The 24,131-nt window shown below is 42.3% G+C and overlaps 1 protein-coding gene across 2 annotated transcripts; it reads right to left on the reverse strand.

Annotated features, from left to right (window-relative positions):
* Positions 1–23,842, reverse strand: git1 (G protein-coupled receptor kinase interacting ArfGAP 1). 2 transcript variants are annotated; one of them, XM_059330936.1, is made up of 21 exons: positions 23,463–23,842; positions 18,517–18,650; positions 18,039–18,151; positions 16,503–16,608; positions 16,073–16,159; positions 15,829–15,959; positions 15,606–15,700; positions 15,368–15,410; positions 14,616–14,642; positions 13,467–13,515; positions 12,982–13,054; positions 12,165–12,262; positions 11,082–11,193; positions 10,313–10,437; positions 8,268–8,420; positions 6,781–7,137; positions 5,442–5,522; positions 4,233–4,309; positions 3,497–3,673; positions 2,569–2,632; positions 1–2,444 (listed from the first exon to the last, which is right to left on the reverse strand). In XM_059330936.1, the coding sequence occupies exons 1-21, from the start codon at positions 23,512–23,514 to the stop codon at positions 2,229–2,231; spliced, it is 2,370 nt and encodes a 789-aa protein (XP_059186919.1). In that variant the 5' UTR covers positions 23,515–23,842; the 3' UTR covers positions 1–2,228. The 2 variants fall into 2 exon arrangements, with proteins under 2 accessions (XP_059186919.1, XP_059186920.1); XM_059330937.1 differs by lacking the exon at positions 6,781–7,137.
* Positions 23,843–24,131: the final 289 nt, after the last annotated feature.

Consider the following 24,131-nt stretch of genomic DNA (forward strand, 5'->3'; position numbering starts at 1 on the left):
CACACATAGCAGGCACTGGAGGCAAGAGGAAAAATATGTGTTTTTGAGGTGAATTATCACTTTAAAGCCACAAACACTTTGAGAAACCAGCAGCAGAATCGTTAGAGCAGGGTCTGAGGTGACTCTAAACTAGAAGAGGACGGTCCTCCTGGCAGCTAGGAAAGACTTGTTGGATCCCATCTGCATCTTTTGTTTGTTACAGATATGACCACATTTGTTCAGCACAGTACGTCAAGCTTTAAACCTACAGTAGGCTAAGTGCGCTCTCTTTTTGAAAAAACAAACAAACAAAACAAAACAAAACATAAAACATCTTTGTTCCCAATTCTGTCTCCCATTAGCAGGGCTCAGAGACAGTGAGCTAGAAGTGACAACTTCTGTGGCCCAGATCAGCAGGCCGTGACAGAGAATCAATCAGAAAACAGAGTGTGGGCTTGATTGTGCTTGCCAGAGTCTATAAAAGTGAACATACCACATGGCGAAGTACATCAAGCACACTTGAGGTGGTTTGATCCATTTCAAATATGCAGATTTTCTCAAATGAAATGATGCAATGAGTCTCTCATCATATTTACTTTCCAGGTTCCTAGATATGGTGCTTTCCACAGGACTTCTTAAAGCTTAGCTGCAACATACCAGTATGTGTGTATCAACTCAATGTGACTGTTAGCATGCATTCAAATAATGGCTGCTGTGTCATACAAGCACAGCCACCATGTAAATAGCATATTGCTGGACACACACTGGACCAAATGGTTCCTGCTTGGCACCTCAAAAGTGAATATGGGATTGATTCTGAGATGATTGACACTGGCTCTGTTAAATGAGGCAAGTCAAGCCCAAAAAAGACAGCTGAGGACACATGAGAGAGCATTTTGATCCAGGTCCTGTCATATTGCACCAAGGGGCTTTCGGTCTGACAGAAAATATAAAAACAAAAAAAACAATCTCCCCTCACACCCTCTCCGCCTTTGGCAACTGTTAACTAGCCCCTTGGACACAGGACACATCACAACATGAAAAAAAAACTTCAATTTTCACCCAGTAAGTGGGCGTGCTTGAGAAATGTTGAGGACCATTTCACAGGTTATTTCTGTTATATGTGTGTGTGTGTGCATGTTTACTTAAATCCCAGTAGAGCACATACTTCCACCTCTCTCCCTATTCCACTAAATGAGAATCATATTTGAGACAATAAAATAAACATACATAAACAGTTAAATCAAGATGACAGTCAGTAAAAATATCAATACAAAAAAAGAATGATAAACAACAACAATAAGTCACAATTATTCCAGTGTAAGTGTTTTGTTTGTGTCATTTTTGTCCTCAGAGGTGCAGACCAAACCAATCTGCGTATTAAAAAAAAGAAAAGAAAAGAAAAAGAAGAGAGAGAGGAAAGAAATTAAAACATGCCAGATCATGCTGTGTACCACCAACAACAGGGGGTGACGGGTCAGAGAGAAGCTGGAGCCCCCTGCTAAAAGCTAACCCAGGAGGAAGCATCTGAGAACCTGGGTGGGGTATGGAGACGGGTGCTGGATGGGTCCCAGAGGGTCCCTCTCTGCACCACGAGCGCATCCTGTCTGGGACGGGATAGGAAACAGAGGGGCCTTGTGTCTGGTTGGAGAGAGAGGAGCAGAGGAGAGAACGTCCTGGCTTCACAGGACGGAGGGACGGAGATGGCATGGAGTATGACGTGGTTGGTCTCTCTTGCAGCGTACACTTCCTCACTCCCTCGTTCAGGTAAACAGAGAGGAGGAGGATGACGAGTGACAGGTGAGAATAAATAAAGCGTCTCCGGATCCAGTTCGCTGTACATCGCCACCATTGTATGCTTATCACAGTTTAAGCGGTTTATTTTACACATCTGATTCCAACAGTTTATTAAGGTTGCAGCAGGCTGTAGCTCCCATGTTGGTTCCTTCCCTACTTTCTCTTCCACATGTGGAATTTCTCCTTTTTTCGATGCTCCGTAGTGTTTCTACCAAATAATCTTTTACCTTTGCTTTCATCTGATTCCTTTTCCATGCATATTCCAATCTTTTCCTTTCTTCGTTGCGCTTCTCATTCTCCCAATCACTCTCATCATCCATCTCTAGTGCGATCATATTTTCCCTATTTCTTCCTCTCCTGGAAGCCCCTCCCATCCCTCTGAGCCCACCCATGCATTGATCTGTTCTCTCTCCCTCTTCTCTCTCCATCCATCCATCCATGCATTTGTTGGGTCACTGTTTCTTCTCACGAGTGGTGATGGTGACCAGTTGCTTGGCAGCCTTGGCAATGTCGTAGGCGCACTGGATGACCTGCTGAGTGAGGAGTTGGTAGTCCACCGCAGGGCCCCCGGGCTCCAAGGGTGCCGCCTTGCGGCACTCCACCTGCAACCGGGAGGCACTGGAAGCCAACAGGCGGAGGGAACAGTGGACTGCATCCAATGCTGGGCGCTACGGAGAAATGAATCGGGAATTAAAACTCAAGTGATGTAAATAAGCAAGATAAAGGGAGCAACACCCAGAGAAAAAAAGAGAAACAGACACGGAGAAAATAAAACAGGTACTGTGAACTTACTTTGGGGAAGAGCGATGCCATCTCAGTGACAGCAGAATGGATCTTCTCAGAACATGGAACAAAGCTACATAGGAGACAAAGTTGTTTTTAGTTTATTTAGTAGCTAGCAAGTTTATTTTGGTAACAAGGTTATATGTTACAGAATCATGCTTTGGACTAGAAATTTCGTATTTTCCAAACCCCAAAACTATTCAGTTTAATATGATATAAAACAGAAAAAGCAGGAAATCTTCATATTTGAGAGGCTGAAAGCTGCATTTTTTGCCATTTTTGCAACAAAAAAAAAAGAATACTGAAACAATCAGTCAATTAAAAAAATAGCAACTTTTCTGTCAATCACAAGCCATACCCTAAAGCATGTCCTGATTTATCATCCATTTACTCTTAATGACATTATAATTTCAAAAATGAACATCATGCTGTATTAAAGAAGACTTGAAACTAGCTAGTGAGACTATAAACTCACTATGAGAATGTTTACTTCTTCTTTCTGCAACCAGTTGCTCCCCCTGCTGGCCATTAGAAAGAATGAAGGCACTTCCTGTATGGCTTCACTTTCAGAGCTATAGGCTACATCCACTTCTTTTATACAAACAGTATGTCTTAACAGACATTTTAATATAGATCCAATGTATAACCATTCTACCAGTGCAAAACTCTTTAACCGTAGAGTTGGCCTGACTCTGAGCTAGAAACCATTTGAATGAAACATTAAAAACTGCATTCACCTGGTGCAGGTGATAATAAGGGTGTAAAACACAATTGGTGAAAAGCTGATTCTGGCACTCGATGTCCCTGTGACTTCTCAATGTGTTATTCAAATCTATCAAGATGCTCACTTGTGAGCCATGATATAATGAGTATTGTTTATTCTAAGGCAGGCAAACTGTTTTTTGAGTCACTTTCATCCATCTTTGTGTTGTCTCACCTGTCGTGTTTGAACTCCTGAGCGGCCCTGAGCAGCTCCTGGATGTTCTTGGTCACCTGCTCAGTCTTCAGTATGACATCCTCTGTGCAGGGCAGGGTGGGGTCTGGCTCCCCCGGATCCCCACCTCCTCCCTCCTCAGACTCCCCACGACCTTCCTCCTCACTGCTGCGGCCCATACTGACGAGGGAAACACATGCATACACTTTAATTAACACCTTGGACTCAATTAGAGAGCTGACAGTCACAGAGGACTTTAATCAGCTTTAGCATCTTAACACTGTGAGAGATCAACATCTAAAGAGACTGCTTGTTTATTCCTCATTAACAACTGTTAGTAGAGATCATTAACCCCCACGTCAGTGAGTGATACAGCACTGCACAGTAAGAAGAGACAAAGATGCAGCAAAAAGAGCTGAGTGAAATATCCATTTTGAGTACTAATTATAAAGATAAATTAATGGCGACAGATAATCCCATTAGCAAATAGTTTAATGGCTTTAGATGACTAATAATCTCATTTATATCCCATGACATTTTCGACTTTCATGCCAAAACTTCTGGTGGGTGCATATCTGATTTCAGAACAAATTCGTTTTCTGCCTTCAGAATAAAACCGTTAAATATGAAAAAACAACATAGCAACTACTTGGTATCTGTTACTAGGAAATAGTGATATAAATAAACAGTTTAAAACACACTCCTCTTTGTTTGTACAGTGACTTGCAGTGGGTCTGACCTTAGCGAGAGGTCGTATGTTTGTGTGTTGTCATAGTCGCTGTCAGTGCCACTGCCGTGCTTCTCTGCTTTATGAACCTGGGGAGGGAAACACAGCAACAACACGCTCCATCACTGCAATTATCACCCACCTCACCAACCCTCCTGAGCCACTCACTCCAGCAGAGCTCCCACAAAGCATTTGTTCCCACTGAATGTGGTGATTTTAACAAGAAATTCACTGAATTGCACAGATTATTAAATGGCTGTATATGGAATTCAGAGCATATCGTTTGTCGCACAAGGCTCTCAACATGCCGGTGGCTGAGCTGGAAGCTTGTAAATGGTATATGGTAAATGGACTGCACTTATATTGGGCTTACAGGAAAAAGCCAATGAACTGAGAATGAAGTTGAATAAAGCTACAGTTTGCAAACTCAAAGTTGCAATAACAATTATAAAACACAGGGAAATACAAGAATATTAATTTGAGCAAAACTAGCGTAGTGTATAAAACCTTGCTAGCACTAATTACTAGGTTTAATTTTATCCAAAACATATTTAAACACAAAACACATTTAAATATGCAAGATTGCTGTGAAAACCAACCTCATGCGGTGGCTAAAACATAAAACATTGAACTCCTTGACGTTATCTTTACAGTATCATCTCACTTGAGTTAGTTTTGCAATCAGCAGAAGTCTCTTTTCGTCCTTTAAAAATAAAATTTTCCATTATCAAATCAGGCTTTTGCATAGTACTGGATATATATACATTTTATTTTGCCCATGTACGCATGATTTTATACATACTGGAGTATGTATAAACATATAGCGATTAATTGTTAACGTTTTAAATGCTTGAGGTGGCAGGTCTTCCAAACGCCCATCCGTACCGGCTTCCATAACAATTTGTTGTTGTTCGTTGTAAACAAACAACAGAGAAACTCAGACAAAAACACAACTAAAGGAAGCGTGACTTCATTTTCTGCTCAAGATGCCATTACTAAAAAAATGAAATAGATGCTTACTGCTGTATTGTGCTGTATATTGTTAAAAGGTTACATATTGTAAAAGGTGAGATTTCCATGTCTTTTTTGATAATGGAGCAAAGTATCAAAACCCTCACTCCACAGAGATCATGCCTTTAAATGAGTCGTCAGGGCTTTCGGGCTACAGGAACATGAGGGTCACAAAATCAGAGAAGAATCAAGAACTGTAAAAATTCTCACCATATATCTGCCCATCTCAGTAGACCCAGACAGATGATGGCCACCATATGGCGCTGGACCCCCTGTACCACCCTTTCGTACCTGTGAAAAGAAGGGAAAACAAGGATGGGGAGAGGAAGAGGGAGATGGAGGGATAAAGATAAGAGGAGAAAGAGGGATGTGTGGAGGGAATGAAAGATTAGCAGACAGAGATGAGTGAAGAAATAGGAAAAAAAGAGTGTGGGGACAGAGAGAGGAGATGTTTTTATAAACAGCAGAAAAACAAGATGAATGAGCCAGTGAGAGCAGCGGCAGATCAACTCGGCAGCTCACCCATCATCCCATCAAGACTACATGCCTCTATAGTTATCTAACACTGAAAGACAAAGAACACTGTCAACTAAACTAACTGGAGCATTTAAACTACACACATACTTTACACTAGTGTTGATCTCCATTATTAGAATGCATAATAAGCAGAAGTGGTGCATAGTTGCATGTGAGAGAATCCTACATTTGATGAAATGGCAAACAATGCAATGACAGACAGAATGCTTACATCCAGAGGATGCACGGCTGCACTGCAGTGAGCAAGGGACAGACAGGTGAAGAGACAGACAGACAGAAAGAAAACAGACAAACAGGTAAATCTTTGTGTACGGAGATGGTGAATTGGACACGACTCCATGGAGGTTTCCACAGAAAGGTTGACAGTAGTGGTGAGTGGTTGTGTGTCTTCCTACTGTAGCTATAAGAGAAATGCTTCTGAAAGCTATAACTGGTCACCTACTGTACTTGTTGGCAATTAAAGCCACTATACGGACACAAAAACATTGTTCAGAGACTGTAAAAAAAATGTCCTTCCCTTTGCGTGTGTGTGCACATTTATGTGTAATCATAGCAACTCCTAAATAAAGCAGCTGTCCAGGGAGAACAGGAGAGCTAACCAGGAGGTTAAAAGGGTTGAAAATGGAAAGGTCAAAGAGTGCAGAGCAGGCTAGAGAGCGGAGAAATCAGAGGCATCGCCAGGCAATCAGACACAGTCCCTACTTTCCATCTTTCTCCTTAACGTCACACTTATGCACTTCCCCTTTGTGGTGCTAAAAAATCATAGGTTGTGGTCCTAGTGTTCTCAGACAAATCAGTGCTACATGTTCACATATAAATGGGGGGTTCATGCACAAATGGACCTTTCAAAGAGAAGGATCGGGAACTGAGATGCAGGGAGAGATAAAGTCGGAGGGAAATAGAGAGATAAGGATTGGACTATCACCAATCAATTAGGCCAAAGAGAGCCAATCAGGGCCACCAAAAAGGAGGTTGACGAGTAGAAAAGGGGCCGGGGGGAGTTCTAACTTACGCTGGGTGTGTTGAGGGGCTGCAGGCGGGCTGCCAGGGAGTCCAGGACTGGGGGACCATGGGCCGTGGGGCCGGGGGCCGCCCCTGGCTCGTACATTGAGAAGGCCTGGCGGTCCCTTCGGTGGGGATGGGAGTGGGGGGCGAGCGAGGAGGGCACCGACAGCCCCGGGGGGTCCGCTCCTTGCCCAAACCCTCCAAGACCCCCTCCGCCTACTCCTCCTCTCATCCCGACCCCTTGCCAGTGGCCTCCTCCCCCTCCACCTCCTCCTCCACCAGGCCCCCCTACCCCATGGCCAGCTGCCCCCCCAGCCTGCTGGCCCCCCCGCAGCGCACTGTTCTCTGTCTGCATCCGTGTGATCTACAGGAGAGGAGGAAGGGAGCAAGGAGGGATGAGAGGATGGAGGGAGGGACATGGGGAGGTTGAAGGGAAGGGAGGGGGGGTCAACTGAATGGTCAAAGACAAGCATTCACATACATATTACATACATATTAACTCATATCTGAGCGGGGAAGAAGGGGGGATGTATTAAAGACACTTGAATAGGTTACATGTCGAGGCAGGAAGGAGGTTTTAGGAATGGGGTGGAAGGAAACATATCTGTATATATATATATACTGTACTACTATACTGTACATAGATCATTTTCAAGGGTAAATGAGGGCTCACCTGTACTGAGGTACTGTTGACTGCCATCTAATTTGACCACCGTATTTGTTATCTGCGCTGTGTTTGCTTGTACAAGTGCATGTTTGCCTCAGCGCTTCACTAAATCATCAGTCAAGTGACAAAAATAAACACATGAATGAATCATGGGTCACATAAGCTGACACTGGGAGCCACTAATGAATACAATGAGCTAATGATGATGAGTCACAGGAAACCAAATGAAGTGACAATGAACCACAAATAAACGTTATTAAGTGGAAACTGTCTAAACTAAAAGTGACAACTAAACATGACAAAAGGAGTATTTGTAGCACCCTGGCTCCGTATGAGAATGACGTCTGCTTTAGTTACTGAATCACACTGAAAAACTGTAACAAAATACATCTCCAAGAGACAACAGTGTAGGAAAATGACACCCTGTCAGGAAAAATACATCAGCTTGCAAAGATATTAAAATATTCCCTTGTCTCTCCATCATCCTGCCCTCCTTCTGTCTAAACCAATTGTTCCTTCTCATGCTGCCAACCTGTCTCTTCATCTTGTGTGTTCTTCAATACCAGTCATCAAGGCGTCATCCTCTGTCTCAGTTTATAATCCAACTCCTTCACTACATTTGACTTTTTTTTAAAGAAACAATTCATGCTGACCTTTTTGCTTCATCCATCTCTATTTCCTGTCCTTTGTTGCTCGAGTATTAATAATATATAAGCTAAACTCCCACTTTCTGCTTTCTCTGTTGCTCTGCCCTCAACATCCCCCTGTGGTTGAGGTTCTGCAAAAGATAACTCTCTGACCTTTCATCCCCTCTCCATGCTCCCTACCTCCTTCTGGAGCCGCCGGAGCTCCTCGCTCAGGTTGTTGTTGACCTTCATCAGCTGCTGGACCTTTGCTTCCGAGGAGGCCAGGGCCTTCTTCACCTCCAGGTACTCCTGCAGGGTGATGGGGCCATCTGACAAGTCTGATGAGTCCATACTCTGGATTGAGAGGACATACAGGCAGGTGGACAGACAGTGGTAGAAAGAAAGACAAAGTGGGGACATTATGAGGTCTTGTTCCAGGACATAACCCCACTTTGAAATTCCTTTAGTGTTTTTACAAATGAATGTAACTTATGCATTGTTGCTTGGGCTGACGGCATTCTAAGGGCACTTTCAAAACAAGTTAAGTCCGTTTTAATCGAACTCTGGTGCGGTTAAATCCTCGTTACGGCTCGTTTGGTCCCTTGTAAACGCTCCAATCATACACTGGTGCGCACCAGAACAACAGGTACCCGGACCACTTGCAGCGAGGGTCTCGGCCCATTTCCCAACGGACCCTAATGCGGTTCGATTCCACTGTGAACGTAATCTGAGCCAATTATATGAAATGAACCAAATCGCAGTGGATTGTTGGCTACCTGCGCGGTGGGATATACACAGATAATATTATAAAGATGAAATTTGTGTTATTCAGTTTCACTCTGTTGGCTACCACTGAGCTAAAGCTAATTTGTCATTGCAGAATTATCAACATATTGCTCAAAATAACTTAAAATGTACCTTTGTAGTAGAAGGATCAGGGCTTGCCCTCTCTGAATATACAGGAGTCTGATCGCAGCACAGCGGAAATAATGGACATTGTTGAAGACCGGGAGCCTCGACAGAAGCTCGGTATGATTAAAGGTACTCGGTTTGCGCTTGGTTCCATGTTGCTTTGTTTACATTTTTTCACAGCCAACTTTTCAACCAATAAGAAATAATAGTGCGGGTAGACTTCCAGCCCTCTGACTTCGTACACGCCCCTCTTCAAATCTTTTCCTTATATTTGGTCCGCTTACATTTCTGCACTGTGAAAGCAAACCAGACTAAATACAGAACGAACCAAATGTATCAATTTCACTCTGATTCGGACTAACCAAATGGACTTGCATCGTGAAAGCGTCCCAAGTAACATACCGTATGTAATAAATGCATTTTTTGCAGAGGTACTACGAGGATATATGAATCAGTGTGTTTTGAGTTGGATAAAACACAGCTTACAACTGTGTTGGGAGAGGGCTGGCCTGCAGCCTGAAGCCCAGTACGTACTGCAGCTGATCACACACGCATAGACAGTAGAGCCTCAGTTCTTGTCCTCAGTGCACCATCTGCCCCCACTTCCTGTGACCCTGTAGCATGCTCAAACACATTTCTATACCACTCCCTGAAATGAACCTCATAAAAACATATTTCATTGACTTTTCTTCACAGCTCTTTGTTTACAATTCCTCCACCTCCTACCCACTCCATTTCTATTTTAGGCTTATGCCTCGACTATACATAACACCTCATATAACTGAATGCAATGACATATGATACGAGCACAATGCAATAATGAATGCACATATTTCTACAGTGGAGACGGGGGTGGAACCTCTGACTTGCGGTTTTGTTTATTGAGTTCTGCCCAATGAGCAAAACAAGGCCAAAGGAAGAGGAGATGGTTACTGGTTTAGCTGTTGTTTACTTTGTCATTTTTACCACTCCCACTCTACACCCTCACCCTCTCTCTCTTTCTCTCTCACTAAATGTCTTCTTCTCTTTCCTCTCACTGCACTCACTCTTTCTCTGTACGAACAATGCCTCTCTGACAAGGACCCAGAATAACTGATGATGTCACTCAGGAGCTATGTGGCAGCCCTGACTGTGGCCACTCCCCGCAAAGCATGCTGGGACAAGCAGTCATAAAGGGGAAACCAGGGGAAAGCTTTGCTAGCTGATGCAACTACTATTCTAACATTTTATGTGAGAGGAGCATGAGCACCATTTAAAAATTGTGTCAGTATGTGCAGTGTAGTAGTGTGTGCACATTGGTTGTCCAAAATAAGTTGTGTGTTCAAGTACCATACCTTTGCACGGTTGCTGCGTTGCGTGTTGTTGTTGTTCTGGGTGGTCAGCTCGCTGTCTGTGTCTTCATCCGAGGCTACACTGTCATAGTCATGCTGGTCATCATCAATGCCCAGATCCAATGTGTCTGACAAAGGTGAAAATGTGCTTATTTATTATAACTCCCAATATAAAATCTATCCACCCTCCTCTTTCTTTGCATCTTTGACTGCTGATGCAACTTATTTTAGTAGTGGTCTCCATGTTGGTTTCGCATATGACCACGTTCTTGGATGCAGAATAGTTAAGTGAAATTTCTATACAGATAAAAACATACAGCCTGTTGTTGCACTTATAAAATATAAATCCTAAAGAAATCACCCTTCTTCCCTTTATCGGTAAGTTGGCCTGATCACCATGTTGCTGCTTACAACAATAAACACATTTGCTTCCAAAATATTTGATCAAATGCTGCTGGAAAACTCAATGAACTGACCTATATCTATTCATATTTGCAACTAGGTTAAGTTCTTAAACCCTCTGAATCCCAACAGTTTGAAAGGCATGTTTTCTTTTCTTTTTTTTTTTAAACAGACAAAATTACACCTTTTATCAAAGCCATGATTATGCCATTTCCATGGAGGTTATAGTCATATATTGCAATTACAAAAACAAGGCCATAGTGAGCAAAAAAAACAAAAAACCTTGAACTTCTTGGGGTCCAGAGAGTTAAAAACATTATAACTGCTTTCACCCTCTGCCCTAATGTGTCCCTTCCTCCCAGTGTCTCACCAGTAGGACTGCTGAGACCTTTTCCCTGCTGTCTCCTTTTGGCGTCACTCAGGATGTCGATGATGAGTGTGGCAAACTCCCTGGCGTTGAAGCGGGCCAGCTTTTGACGGCCCTGAAAGAAGAACGAGTCAGCAGTTAAGACTTGGGTTATTATATATACACACAGGCACACATTGGCATGAAGTTCCCTAAAAGTTGTGTCATCAGTTGTGTAGAACAGATACAATCCAGCCCACAGTCAGTGGTTCACTGCCTGTGTGACTACTGTGGTCAACGAGCATGTGCTGTGGAAAAACACAGTCATAGTTAACACTCGCACTCACACACACACACACACAATTACAACTGTACTCCCTTATACACACAAACATGAGGAAAGAAACATAAACCGTGCAATTACGCAAGCATGTCGGCATCCATATATGAGAATAAAAAGGTCACTTTCCAATGAAGTGCTACATTAGACATTTAGATAAAGCAATGTGCTGTTCAAAAACACTTTGGAAGACAAAGAAAGGTAAAAAGTTCAACTCTAAATGTGTGTGAGTGTGTTTTTCTTTTGTTTCCCACCATAAATAGACAGCAGTTGCTGACCACAGTGAGCAGCCCAATCAGAGCAGAGCAAACGTGGCGATGCTGGTGTTGTTTCGGTGTGTGTGTGTGTGTCTGTGTTAAAAGTCAATGTTTACACTAATGAGCCACGCAGATGAGGAGAACTATGTGAGAGGACATATGGGATTTCTCTTTCACAGAGAGAGAGAGCGAGGGAAAGAAGAGGGGGGAGAGAGAAACACAGATGGATTACATCGTTCCTCCTCTTTCACAGCTGAAGAACATCCCTTGTCAATTTCACACTCGTTCTCGGCTTCTCCCCAAAACACAGACACACTGTATAACTGTCTAAGATATCACAGTGCTCTATTTCCTCTTTTTTCTCACAAATTCTTGCACCTCAATTTCTTCTTTATCTCCGTTTTATAATTGAGTGCAATCAAGAAATATGTACAGTACAATTTTAGATGATTGTATGAATGCTACCTGTGATTTCCTGCACTTTGTGTACAGGTTTGTGTGTGTATTTACCTGGTTGCGTGTGGCAGAGTATTCGGGATTGACTGGTAGGAAGGGCACCGCACTGCGTTCTGTCACCAGAGTGCTGTGGTTCTGGGTCGTAAGCCACACTGGAGACACAAACATGAAGCAAAAAATAAGTGTGTGTGTGTGTGTGTGTTGACACGAAACACATGGGCAGCAAAACACGCAGTCCATCCACCCACACATGCAGACAGACCTAGACAAAGCACAGTGAAACCATACAGTAGAACCTAAAATTGAATTCAGGCCCCTATAATCCACCGTTGTGCTTTGAGCCCTCCCCTTGTGTGTGGCTGTGTGTGTGTGTGTGTGTGTGTGTGGCTGTGTGTGTGAGTGTCTATGTCTCCTTGCCACTTACCTGCGGTGCTTCTGTCAGTAAGCACAATTTGACTGCTACTGCTACTGAAGGAAAGGGAGAGAAGAAACGGAAAAAAGAAAAGGAGACAGAGCGAGAAAGAGCCGAGGAGAAGGAGGAGGAGGAGAGAGACTCAAGAATTTCTGAGGCACTTCCTCACTCCGTCTCTCCTCCTCCCTCACTCACACACTCACTCACTCCATTTGGCCTTCCTCTTCCACATTCATTTTCCTTTTCTCCTCACTCTGTCCTTCAAATTCACTCTCTGTTCTCTCAAAATATCATTTTCCTCTACCGCATTTTCATCATGACAATGGACTCTTGTGGGGGTGTTTTCTGTAGTTTTCTACATCTTGTTTCCATATAAGGTAAAAGTAAAAACACAAGACAGATATGTCTATTTCACAGAGGATCAAAGATGGACGTGTGGTGGGAGGAGATGTGGCTCACCTGCATCGTTTTCTCTGCGATCTACTTCATCGTAGACATCCATCGCTAGCTCCTCAAACAGCCGATTATTTAACTGTTACACAAACAAACAAGTGGTCAGGTGTATCGTACGGGTGTAACAAACAGACACAAAAATAACCTGATGCACACTCATCTTGGATGCAAATTTAAACATTTTTACTTTGCTTGCTGTCTCATTTTTCCACAAACTTCAGCGACATGGTTTTTGACTTAAGTCCTTCAAATGTTGGTAACTGACCATTAGCTGTCTGGCTGAACAGATGGCCCTGGAGCGGCCAAACATTATTTTGGCAAAGAACAGAAAATCTGGCTGTTAACCCAAACTTTTTTGCCCATTTTCTTTTACCAAGTACTTACTTTAAAAAACTGTCTCAATCTTTTCTGTAAAAACTGTAACTTGTGTGAATTGTATCCTGAATCTACAATTAACAATGATTTCAATCTCACAGTTGAACCAAACTCACCGCTTGGAGCTTCTTCTTGGCAGCCTTGGCCAATTCTGACAGGTCCAGACTAAAAAACACAGAGGACAACAGTCAAGACAGGCGCCACAAAGAAACAGTGGAATAAAGAAATGGAGGTAGAGGGAGAGAGGAATTTGTGGATATGGAGAAAGGAGCAAGAGGAAGGTGTTTGGCTTGAAGGGGGGGTGGAGGGAGAGGGAAGGCACATTTAGGGTGGGATGCGTTGGGTGTCAGATCGAAAGGACTTGATGTAATCGTGACTCCCATTTGGAGCCATTTAAACCTGAGAGCAACTCTCTGTACAGTCCCAGGAACAGGGTGCATCTGTGATTATGCAAACTACTAGAATGTTAAAATTGTAAAATATGTTTAGGTCAGTCATAGTGTAACTTTTCTATCTATACTTCACTGTAGACTTAGTCTCAATTATCTGTCTTTACGACTTAAAAACGTTTATTGTACTACTCATTCTGGGTCAGAAGCTGAAGTGCACCACTACCCCATGTTCTAAACCGGACTAAAAGCATTTGTGTTTTTTCCCATGCACCAGTTTTCACTAATGGGAAAAAAGGAATCTTAGGAAGATTATCATTTTTCTCCAACACAACTTCGGTCAGACTTGAAGCTTCTGATCAAAATCAAGCTTCATGAACCATTAGTTGTATTTGTTGACCCCACTAAGTTCCATTTGGTCATCACTAGAAAATAGATCACCTGATTTTATTCTTACTTGCCTTTAGGGCTTCTACGTTAGACTGTAATGAAGTGTTAATAGACAGACATAAAAGAGCTACATGTCAACGATTTCCCTGCACTTCCCCCCACTTTACTTATTCCAGCGCAAAGTCTTGTTTGTTTGTTTTTTGTGGCCACTAGTGTACAACATGAATACTGTGAGCACAGCAACATCTAACTTACTGCAGGAGGCCGTCTGACACTATTTCCTAACAGCTTCAAGTCATCTGGATTTTCTTTCCTTCAAACTAACTGTTCAGCTCCATTCTCTGATGATATCAGATTATGGCCAATCAATCAAGAGATTACAGTGGTATACAACAGGAAAATCTACAAAAGATGGGGTAGCAGACAGAGGGGGGTTGAAATTAAGGAAGAGATTCTGGAAAAAAGGAACAAGGAGAGTAAAGATACCTCTGTGTCGGGCACTTAGGACGAGCTCTGGCTCCACCAAGCGCAGCGAAATGGAGAGAACAGAAGACGAGTGAGAAAAAAGGAAGAAACAGACAGAAAGAGGGGCAGAGAAGCCACATCAAAACAGCTTTAATTGTTATTATTAAGAGGAACCATTCACCAGAACAGAACAGATGCAAGTGGAGTTAGGTGGCAGCTCAGACGTAAGACGCACTTAAGTAACAAATAGACTTTGAGGCTCACTTTATTAAGATGCAAAACATGTACATTTGTCAGCGAAGATATTTCTGTGACTCGTCTGAGAAAGCCCATCAAATATTTGAAATAAGCTGAGCCAAGTAATACTTAAATTGATTTATCATAACCTGACTGTGCACTTCTGCACCTCTCAAATCAAACCTGCATTTTAGGATTAATAAACACAGCGCACCTCAAGTATCTAATTCATTGCAGGTCCGTGTAATAGCTTAGATCACTATTTACAATAAACAGCTTTTATAGAGATGTCATATACCTTCTTTGTTTAGGGTTGGGTTACATATATTATAGTGCCACCCTCTGGTCAGAACACTAAACTGCATCAGTATCAACTCATCCACGCCAGAGAGACACAGTGAAAAGAAGCAGTCATAGGAGTAAGGCAAAGTTACTGTACAATACTAACAATCATTCATGCAATCAAACCACTCCGTGCACAGAAATGCAAGGCACATAAACATATTCATACAAAACAATAATGTCATGGTCCATACCTGTCTGCCATTTGAGGAATGATATAATGGCCATTCTTGTGATCTGAGGAGAGGAGAGGAGGAGAGGAGAGGAGAGGAGAGGAGAGGAGAGGAGAGGAGAGGAGAGGAGAGGAGAGGAGAGGAGAGGAGAGGAGAGGAGAGGAGAGGAGAGGAGACTCAATAAAAGCTACCATGTATGTCACTAAGGTGCTTTGTTTCAGGGCATGTGAGGTGCACACAAACTGGTGCATTGGGTTACCTGGGCGCCGCCCACAAAGGTAGAAAGCTAGTCTGTCCGTCAGTTCGTACTGACACTCTACCAGCCGCTCTGCTAGCTCTATATGGCCCGCCTGCCTGGAATACAAACACAAATCATCCAGTTTTCTTCTTGCATTATTTTAACTGTTTTACTTTTTCTCCTCACCATTCTTTCATATCAGATTGGATTGTGTTATTATTGAAGTGTTTCCACTGTTTTGTACCTTGCGTAGTCCATAGGTGTTCGTCCGTTGATGTCAGGTGCACCGGGGTCTGCACCGTACACCACTAGCAGCTCAGCCTGCAGGATCTGGCCTGCCTTGGCCGCCACATGCAGCGGGGTTGTGCCTTTCTCCTAGAGGTAGACACACAAATAGAGTCAGGACAAGAGGCCTGGCATAAAGAGAGTAACTGAACAGCATGGCTAATTGCTAAATGGAGTGAGTCAGCGAGTAGATTTTTCCTGACCGGGTGGAAGAAGTTGGCCTGGGCGCCGAGGGACAGGAGCCGAAGACACGTCTCTAAACTCCCCGTCCGTACACTTGAGTGAAGTTGCTAATAAAGAAACAATAAGGGGAGGTAAAGAGGAGAGAGAAAGAGAAGCAGAGTGTGCCGGGGGCGGAAAGATTAAACATCACAAAGATACAGAAACAGGCTTATTAGCCCCGTGAAGCTGTGCAGCATTAGAGATTATTATTACATCCTGCTGTGTCATTCACATCACCTCCCGCCAGGGGGTTCACGGGTGTGCACAAGTGTGTGTTTGTGTGTGTTTACATAAGTTGTTATTTGGGAAGTCTCCCAATGACTTCTATAAATGAAACATCCTTTGTGCTTACACAAGCAGCTCAGCAATATGGCAACGTCCAGATATAGGCTAATGACGCTCAGTCCTCACCTTACTGAGGTCCTTGGTAGTGACGCCATCATCATCCCGGCAGGGCAGCTTGTGTACAAAGGCCAGCATCTGGTATTTGGCTCTGATGAACTCTGACTTAGTGGGGCTGCACCAGAGGAAAAGGTAAGATGGTTAACAAGAAGAAGACAAAGAAGTTGTTCAATATCCCCTCATGGGGAATTTCAGTGTGTTTTTTTGCTGCAGCATTATTTTCATGTACGCATACACTGAAAAGAGAATTAGGTGTCTTCTTCACTATATTCTAACAAGCGATGCACTTGACAGTTCTTCTGTCATTTGTAACTGCAAATGTAGCAATACGCCGATGCGGTGGTACTATTTTTTAATCAGCATAGTGCCTTGGGAGAGGTTCTGCCAAAACTGCCCGTTTTTGGCTGGAGCGCAGCAAAGTGAAAGCACCACAGTGTTTTGCTGCCACCACAGCAAAAAAGAAATCACTAAAGAAAACAAGACATTCCATGATCATATGGAACATAAAGCTGACGAGGTAATTATAAGTGCTTTTGCCAGCCGTTTTTTAATGTTTTAATATAGTCACCAGCTGGCATTTATAAACTGTGTCTTACACTGCGACTAAAATGACAGTGTGCCTCCGGTGAAACGTAAGGATTTTTAAAAATATATATATTTAATCAACTTTTTTCCTACTTTAATGAATCCAAATGTTTAAACAGACATCTTAAGAACAAGACATTAGTTCATTACAATACATCTAAGAACAGGACAGCCACAAATACTTGTCAACTAGTACTGGGACTACTACAGAAATGCAGATGATTTCATATCCAGAAATTCACTTTACTAGACACCACATCACACATTACTGCTCCAAACTCGCACAGCCTACACAAGCGGCAGACGTTTTATGAGAGAGTGTTTTAAATTGTATGATTTTATACTGTGAGATGAGATTTGATACAGTTTTCCTGTTGTTACACACGCCTCCGTATTTTTATTCTTTGTTCATTGTGGAGGCAATAAGAAAAACAAAGTTTACTGATACTACTGATACTTTACTGATACACAGATGGACACTTTGCAGGTGAAGTATTCTTTTAACAAGACTGCTGTTCCTCAGCAAGGCCTTAGTGCTGAGTTAGAACTGAAGGTCTACTAACTACTGGTTTCCTGTTTGTTTTACAATTAACATTAACAAAATATACAACACAGTACATTTCATGACATGGTGCACAATATGGTTCCACACATTTGTGTTATATCACATTAAGTCCAAAGAATTTTCTGCAGCACTTCACCGACAAACCCTTTCCTGTATTTAGGTATACAAAAACCCTATGAGAACAGAACAATATTCATTAGGTGATCCATGACTAAGAGAAAGCTATTTAAAGGGCATTAAGGTACAACTGGGTGCAATTGCTCTTCACCACTGCAAACACCAATTATGTCCAGAAAGGTTATACAACATTCCTGTGCAGTAAAGCAAAGGTGACTGCTGGGAGGTTTGTGATAGTTTGTTTCTATGTATTCAGAGCCTGTAGGGAGTATACTTACTGGACTTTGTCCTGGGGGTTGGGTTTCCTACGACCGCTCTGTACCTGAGCAGGGTCCAGGAGACTGTGTTCCCATATGGAGTTGGCCCCGTTACTGGCCAAGGTTTGAACCATCTAAAACACACACATACACACAGTGACTCAATGATGGTTTACCACAACGCAATATAATTATAATAATATTCTAGTGAGTACAGTCATGTAACAGCCCAATTGGAATATTGTATTGAAATGTTTTGAAATGATTGCTTTTGTAATCAAACAAAGTACCAACAGACAGGTTTGCCTAGAATTAAACATAAATAGAGAAAATACCAACTTTATTTTTTATTAATATTAACACAGATAGAAGACCCTGAGTGGATTTGATTCATCTGGTCTGACTCAGACTTTTGTGCTAGTTCTCACCTTGTGTGGTAGTATTCTGGGTTAAGTTACTGCATTTTCACTTTCCTTCACTCCTCATTTCTCAGCCTTACCTGCAGTAGTGTGGGAGGCCATCCGCTGTGCCTCAGGTGCTTGACTATGGAGATATGGCGTCCTAAGCTGCGGTGGACTGAACAGCATTCATCACAGATCAGGACCCCTCGGTTGATACTGGTCCAGCCCGGGTCTGATAGGCATACAAAAATAGATGAAGGGTATTACAAGGCTCAGTCTGTGTATGACTATAAGACTTTTAGATAAAGAATCTTAAATGCTTCACCATAACACTCATTGTAGTCCAGGCTGCAAGACAATTACGGTTGCAAGGGTTTGGACAATTTCTGGTAAAGACAATTTGCAAGCTTCCAATTAAATAACAATTCAGTATTCAGATTACCACCATCTGCATGCACACTGTATTTTCCCCATCACATGTGCAACCAACACTACTGCTGTCTAAGCCAAAGGATGTGCTTTCATGTGATGTTATACTGGGGCAAATATATTTTGAATGGTTAAGATTATTTCAGTTAACCAGCAGATAGTAGCCTGAAGCAAATTAGACAGTTTAGAACCTTAGCCTTCTTCTAGTTTTTGCTAGCTAGCTGTAAATTATAATGTGGGATGTATCTGACTGAGCATGCCAACTGAGGAGTTTAAATTAAACTAAGTCTAACATAAGTAAGTTTATACCGAAGTTAGCCCTCTACAATGGTCACAGTGTGTTGCAGTGGTTGTATCTAGGCAGTAACCACAGATGTGCAAAACCCTTGTGAGAATGGTTTGCCAAACGACCTAATTACAACCCCTAAATATGCAAGTCTTACAATGCATGGGGCCTGAATTACAGTTTACTATAGGTGCCATTTGCCCTCTGCCATCAAGGTCATGGTAAATGTGCTCTTTTTAGTCCTCTTTTTTCATTCAAGGTCAAGTCAAACACATGCTCCTCTTAGTCTCCTTTTCTTATTCAAGGTCAAGTCAAACATGTGTTCATATTAGTCCTCTATTTGCAGGTATTAGTTGTGGGTATGCACAGAGCGGCAACAACAGCATGAAGCCTAAATACAGTGATCCTCTGTAACCAAAACTCTAACAATGTTTATAAGCCTTTTAAATGTTACAAATGAATGTGCAATCATATCCACTATAGATACCAGGCACATTGAAGCAGCGCAAGTTTGCATGTATATTCATCTTTGTAATTAATTAAATAATTGCTTTTACAGAAGTGTTTGAGAATTTGGGGGGGAAATCCTTACTTTAAGATCAGCAATTAGATTTTTTACAATACTGGTTAAAGAAGATAGTACAGCAATACTGTCTGTGAAAAGTGGTAATGTTAAGATATTTAAATCTCTAATAAAGGAAACATAACAAAATGTGAATGCTTCCACACACATATTATACACAAACGAAGTAAACCTTTCAGTCACAAGCAGCTTGGTATAAGACCAGTGGTACCTCAGTGTCTGTGCCAAATGTCAGATCGACTAGTTTTCGGCATCAGTCTGAGGTTTCCATAACAACATTTGGAATTTGTTTACGTCTGTTTGGTGTGATATTGCAGTTGTGTACATAATTCTTGGGGAACATCACTTTTCTCAAATTCATGAGAGTGAATGAGGTGAGGATTGGAGGGGAAGCAGCAAAGGCAGATGCCAGTCTACGGACACTGGTAGACTAGTCATACAGTCTAGGTCATGTTTATGCCCTCAGGACCCTGATGTGATGAGCAACTCACAACTAATACAGCCTGCATTATCAAAACAAATATATGCACACTAACATGCACATGATGCATCCACAAACACACACACGCACATCTACTATCTGTATTAGTCATTCTCAGGCTGGGATAAAACTGTCTGGGCTTAGGGTATTAATGGAGCTAAAATAGTCCATCATCAGATGAACTGACATGCTGTAAGTCTTTTTGCCTGCAGAAAAAGTAGCAGCAAATGCAAAATGGCTTTGATAAGAGCTATAGCCTAGTTTAGAACAGTAGCCCGTAGGCTTTAAAGGCTGGACTGCAGCAATTTAATTCCTTAATCTGTGTAATAAATATAAAAACTCCCACAGGCTATGCTATCTGCTTGGCTCGCTGGATCAATATGAGGCTACACCATTAAGCTATTAGACCTGAATAGACTATTGGCAGCAAGTATTGGGCAAATCTACAGTGTGACATAATTTAGCCTAAAGTTGGCCTAATTAATCAATACAGCATTGATATTTGTTTTAATAACTGTCACTTAAGCCTGCATAAAAACATGTGTTAACATGAGGTTGGTTGGTGAATGATACATATAAAGTCTGGAAAACTCACTGTAACTGTTTGTTTGCATTTACATAATTTGACTGGTAAGTATCTATACAAAAACATAGCACAAGTTAATTTCACACCAGAGGAGTCTCACAGCCTTAGAAAAAAAAAAAAGCATATCCAGATGCAACATGTCTACATCGTTTCTAGGCTGATGCCATTTATCCACCTAGTTTTCAAACTCAAGAAAACACTGGTCATAACTCAACAGTAAAATTTGACAACACAACGCAATTAAGAAATTTCGATGACACCACTGTCAAACTGCTCTAAATGCTTGCACATGAGTCTCAGCTTCTCACACAATCGCATCTGTGCTCAATAAAGAGTTTACTATCATGACAACTTGATTCATTGTTGCTATAAACCGTGCAGATTGCCACGGCGTGACATTAAAGCCTCCTGAGGCTTGGCTTGGACTGGGAGTATCAGTTGTCCTTTGTAGCCATGCCATCGAGTTATCCCCTAGTAAGACACAAAGCTGGGTAGCAGGGAGGTGGCCTGTCACCAGTGGCTAGGTCAGCATTTTGCAGAACGCACTGCGTGTGTTAGCATGTCCTCGGAAGGAGGGGCCACATGTAAGAGTGGATGGTAGAAGAAATATACAGCTAGTAACAGGTACACCAGCACAAACAAGCTCACCACCAGTATGAATAATCAGTAAATCAATCCAAGGAAACCCATGTATAGAGACAATAACTCTACAACAAACACATTTTTACTCTATCCAAACAGGATATATTGGTCAGGGGCATCCCACATTAAGCACACTGTAAATTGATATGGCATTCAAGGAAACATGTTCAACTGAGATTGGTGAGTGCTGGTCAGATTATTGAGCAGGAAATGCCACTGAAGGGACAGAACAGGCAGCAGAAAGGTGAGTGGATAGTAGTAGTAGCAGGGAAAAGGTTCAGGTCATGAAGCAGAAGCAAGTTGTAGCCAACAAGATTTTGAACACTGAGCAGGAGGGCCCTAAAGCTTATGACAGTTTTGCACACACACAGACAGACACACACTGCTAGGGAGAGCAGCTGGGAAGAGGGCAGCTGTTAATGCATGTACACATGAATGAATGCTACCAACACACGCACACCCACACACACCAATAATCAGGTGCTTTAAACTTGACATGAGGGCATGTGAGGGTACATATATAAGGTAGAACCAAGGGAGGGATTACCAACGTTGATTGGGCATTACCTCTACCTCACTTTACAACAAGACGGACACAGACATAGATGGAGCAAACGAGGCACAAGTAACCCCACCAACAAAAATGCTCTTTGCAGTGATCATACCCATATCATACAAAACAATGTGGTTAACATATTAGGTTTATCCAAGAGAAGTAGTTTAAACATATTCACTTTCTTCGCCTCTATGTTGAGTCCTGTTAAATGTAACACTTTATGATGGCTTTCAACTAAATATTCCCCTGTTCATTCAATCATCGTTAGTGGTAATTTACGGACCAAAAACTACTGTCCGTTTAAACGACGGGCTGGTAGCTGACGCGTTAGCGGGATCGTCTTGGCAATAACTTGCGATTTAGCTGGAAGGACATTGCCTCGTTTGTTAACACAAATATTTTCACTGGTTTTACTTTGCATTATAAAGATGTCATATTTGGCTGTTTTGATCACAAAAAGAAGGATGATGATGATGCATATTTTCTTATAAATTAAATTTTCTTTTTGCCAAATACCACATACACAAATGTAAGTTTTCAAGTACATTTTATTTTTTATTTTTGTTGAAGTCAGTTTGAACAGTTTATCTCAACTCTCTCCTGCCCACAAAACAAAAAAGCTGTGAAGACTGCCAACATATGCACTGTGTTTAATGTCTTTAACATGTAATCTTGCGTCTGTTTATTTTATTATTTATGCGTTTGTTTTTGTTCATTCTTTCCATTTAATTATTCTTCTATTTTATTTCTTTAAAAATATTATTTACTTCTATTTTATTTTTTGCATTGTTTAGCTGTCTGTTACTCGTTTCTTCTTCTTTGTAGCTGTGCATTGTATTGCTGTTTGATATAAATAAATAAAAAATAAAAATAAAAAACTTGCGATTTAGCAAAAGTTAGCTAGAATAGCTAACATGGTAGCTAAGCTAGCAACTTTAGCCAGGTACAGTCTCAAAACGCCACAGGCAAGAGCCTAACAATAACACAACGGATTTGAAATGTAGTGGTAATATAGTATGTAAGTACATTGGGTAGAAGCTACGTGTTTAATAACAGCCAGCAACGCAGTGAATCTAAATCGCCTGCTCGTTAGCAAGGCTAAGCTAACGCGTTAAGAAGTCTGAAAATCAAAACAAACGTCTCTCCAAGTAGGAAGGCGACATAAATCTGACACTCAGATGGTTCACTGCAGCAGAAACACTGGTAGCCTTTGGGTATGGTTTTAGTTAAATAAATATGCACACTAAGCTGCCCAATTAACGTTGAGCAGCTATTAGCCAAAAATTGTTCCCGTTGGGATAACACGCCTATTTTTCACTGTTTATTTTGGGCCTAAGCGACGCTTGAAGCCTGGCCGTTTTCCTGCTCTGCGGCCCCGCTGACAGGGAGAGCAGCCTCGGCCCTGTTGTCCCACCATGTCCCCTCCCCACGTATTGTTCCAGTATAGTGTGATATTTCTCATTTATTTCCCTCCTCCCTACCTGGCGCACTGCAGTCGGCGCAGACTTCTGTCCTTTGTAGCTTTCTTGACATCTCGAAAGTGGCTGAAATGGAGAGGTGGATGTCGGCGATGCTGTGGTTGTTCGCCCTCACTCCCCCCGAGCTACCGACCGACGTCTGCCGTCAACCGATGCGGCCCCTCAATCCCCGGAAGCCGGCTGGTGTGGTCGGTTTTCCCGGCCAGCTGACAGTAGAGTTTCCCGTTTGTTGCTGCGGTCTCTTCGCCCACGTCCACTGCTGAACTCAAGGCTGGGGCCAAGTTATGCGAACATTGTTAATCTGGCTGTTTGCATGATCCTCATAGCGGAATATTTACTAAATCTGTTCGCTGCATTGGCTGCAACTCACCGAGAGACGGCAGCTCTCTACCTGTCAGTTTCCGCACACACACCCAACATCCCTGCGGCTACCTATGGAGGGCAGGGAGGGCTGAGGGGGCGAAAAGAGTCATGTCATCTCAAAAGGTGAGGTGGATTTCACTGACAGACTAAAATGGAGTAAGATATAAAGCAATCAACTCTCTCTCTCTCTCTCTCTCTCTCTCTCTCTCTCTCTCTCTCTCTCTCTCTCTCTCACACACACACACACACACACACACCCATACATACATATATATGTGTATATATATGTGTGTGTGTGTGTGTGTGTGT

Source organism: Centropristis striata, chromosome 4 (assembly GCF_030273125.1).
Source record: "Centropristis striata isolate RG_2023a ecotype Rhode Island chromosome 4, C.striata_1.0, whole genome shotgun sequence".
Taxonomy (NCBI): Eukaryota; Metazoa; Chordata; class Actinopteri; order Perciformes; family Serranidae; genus Centropristis; species Centropristis striata.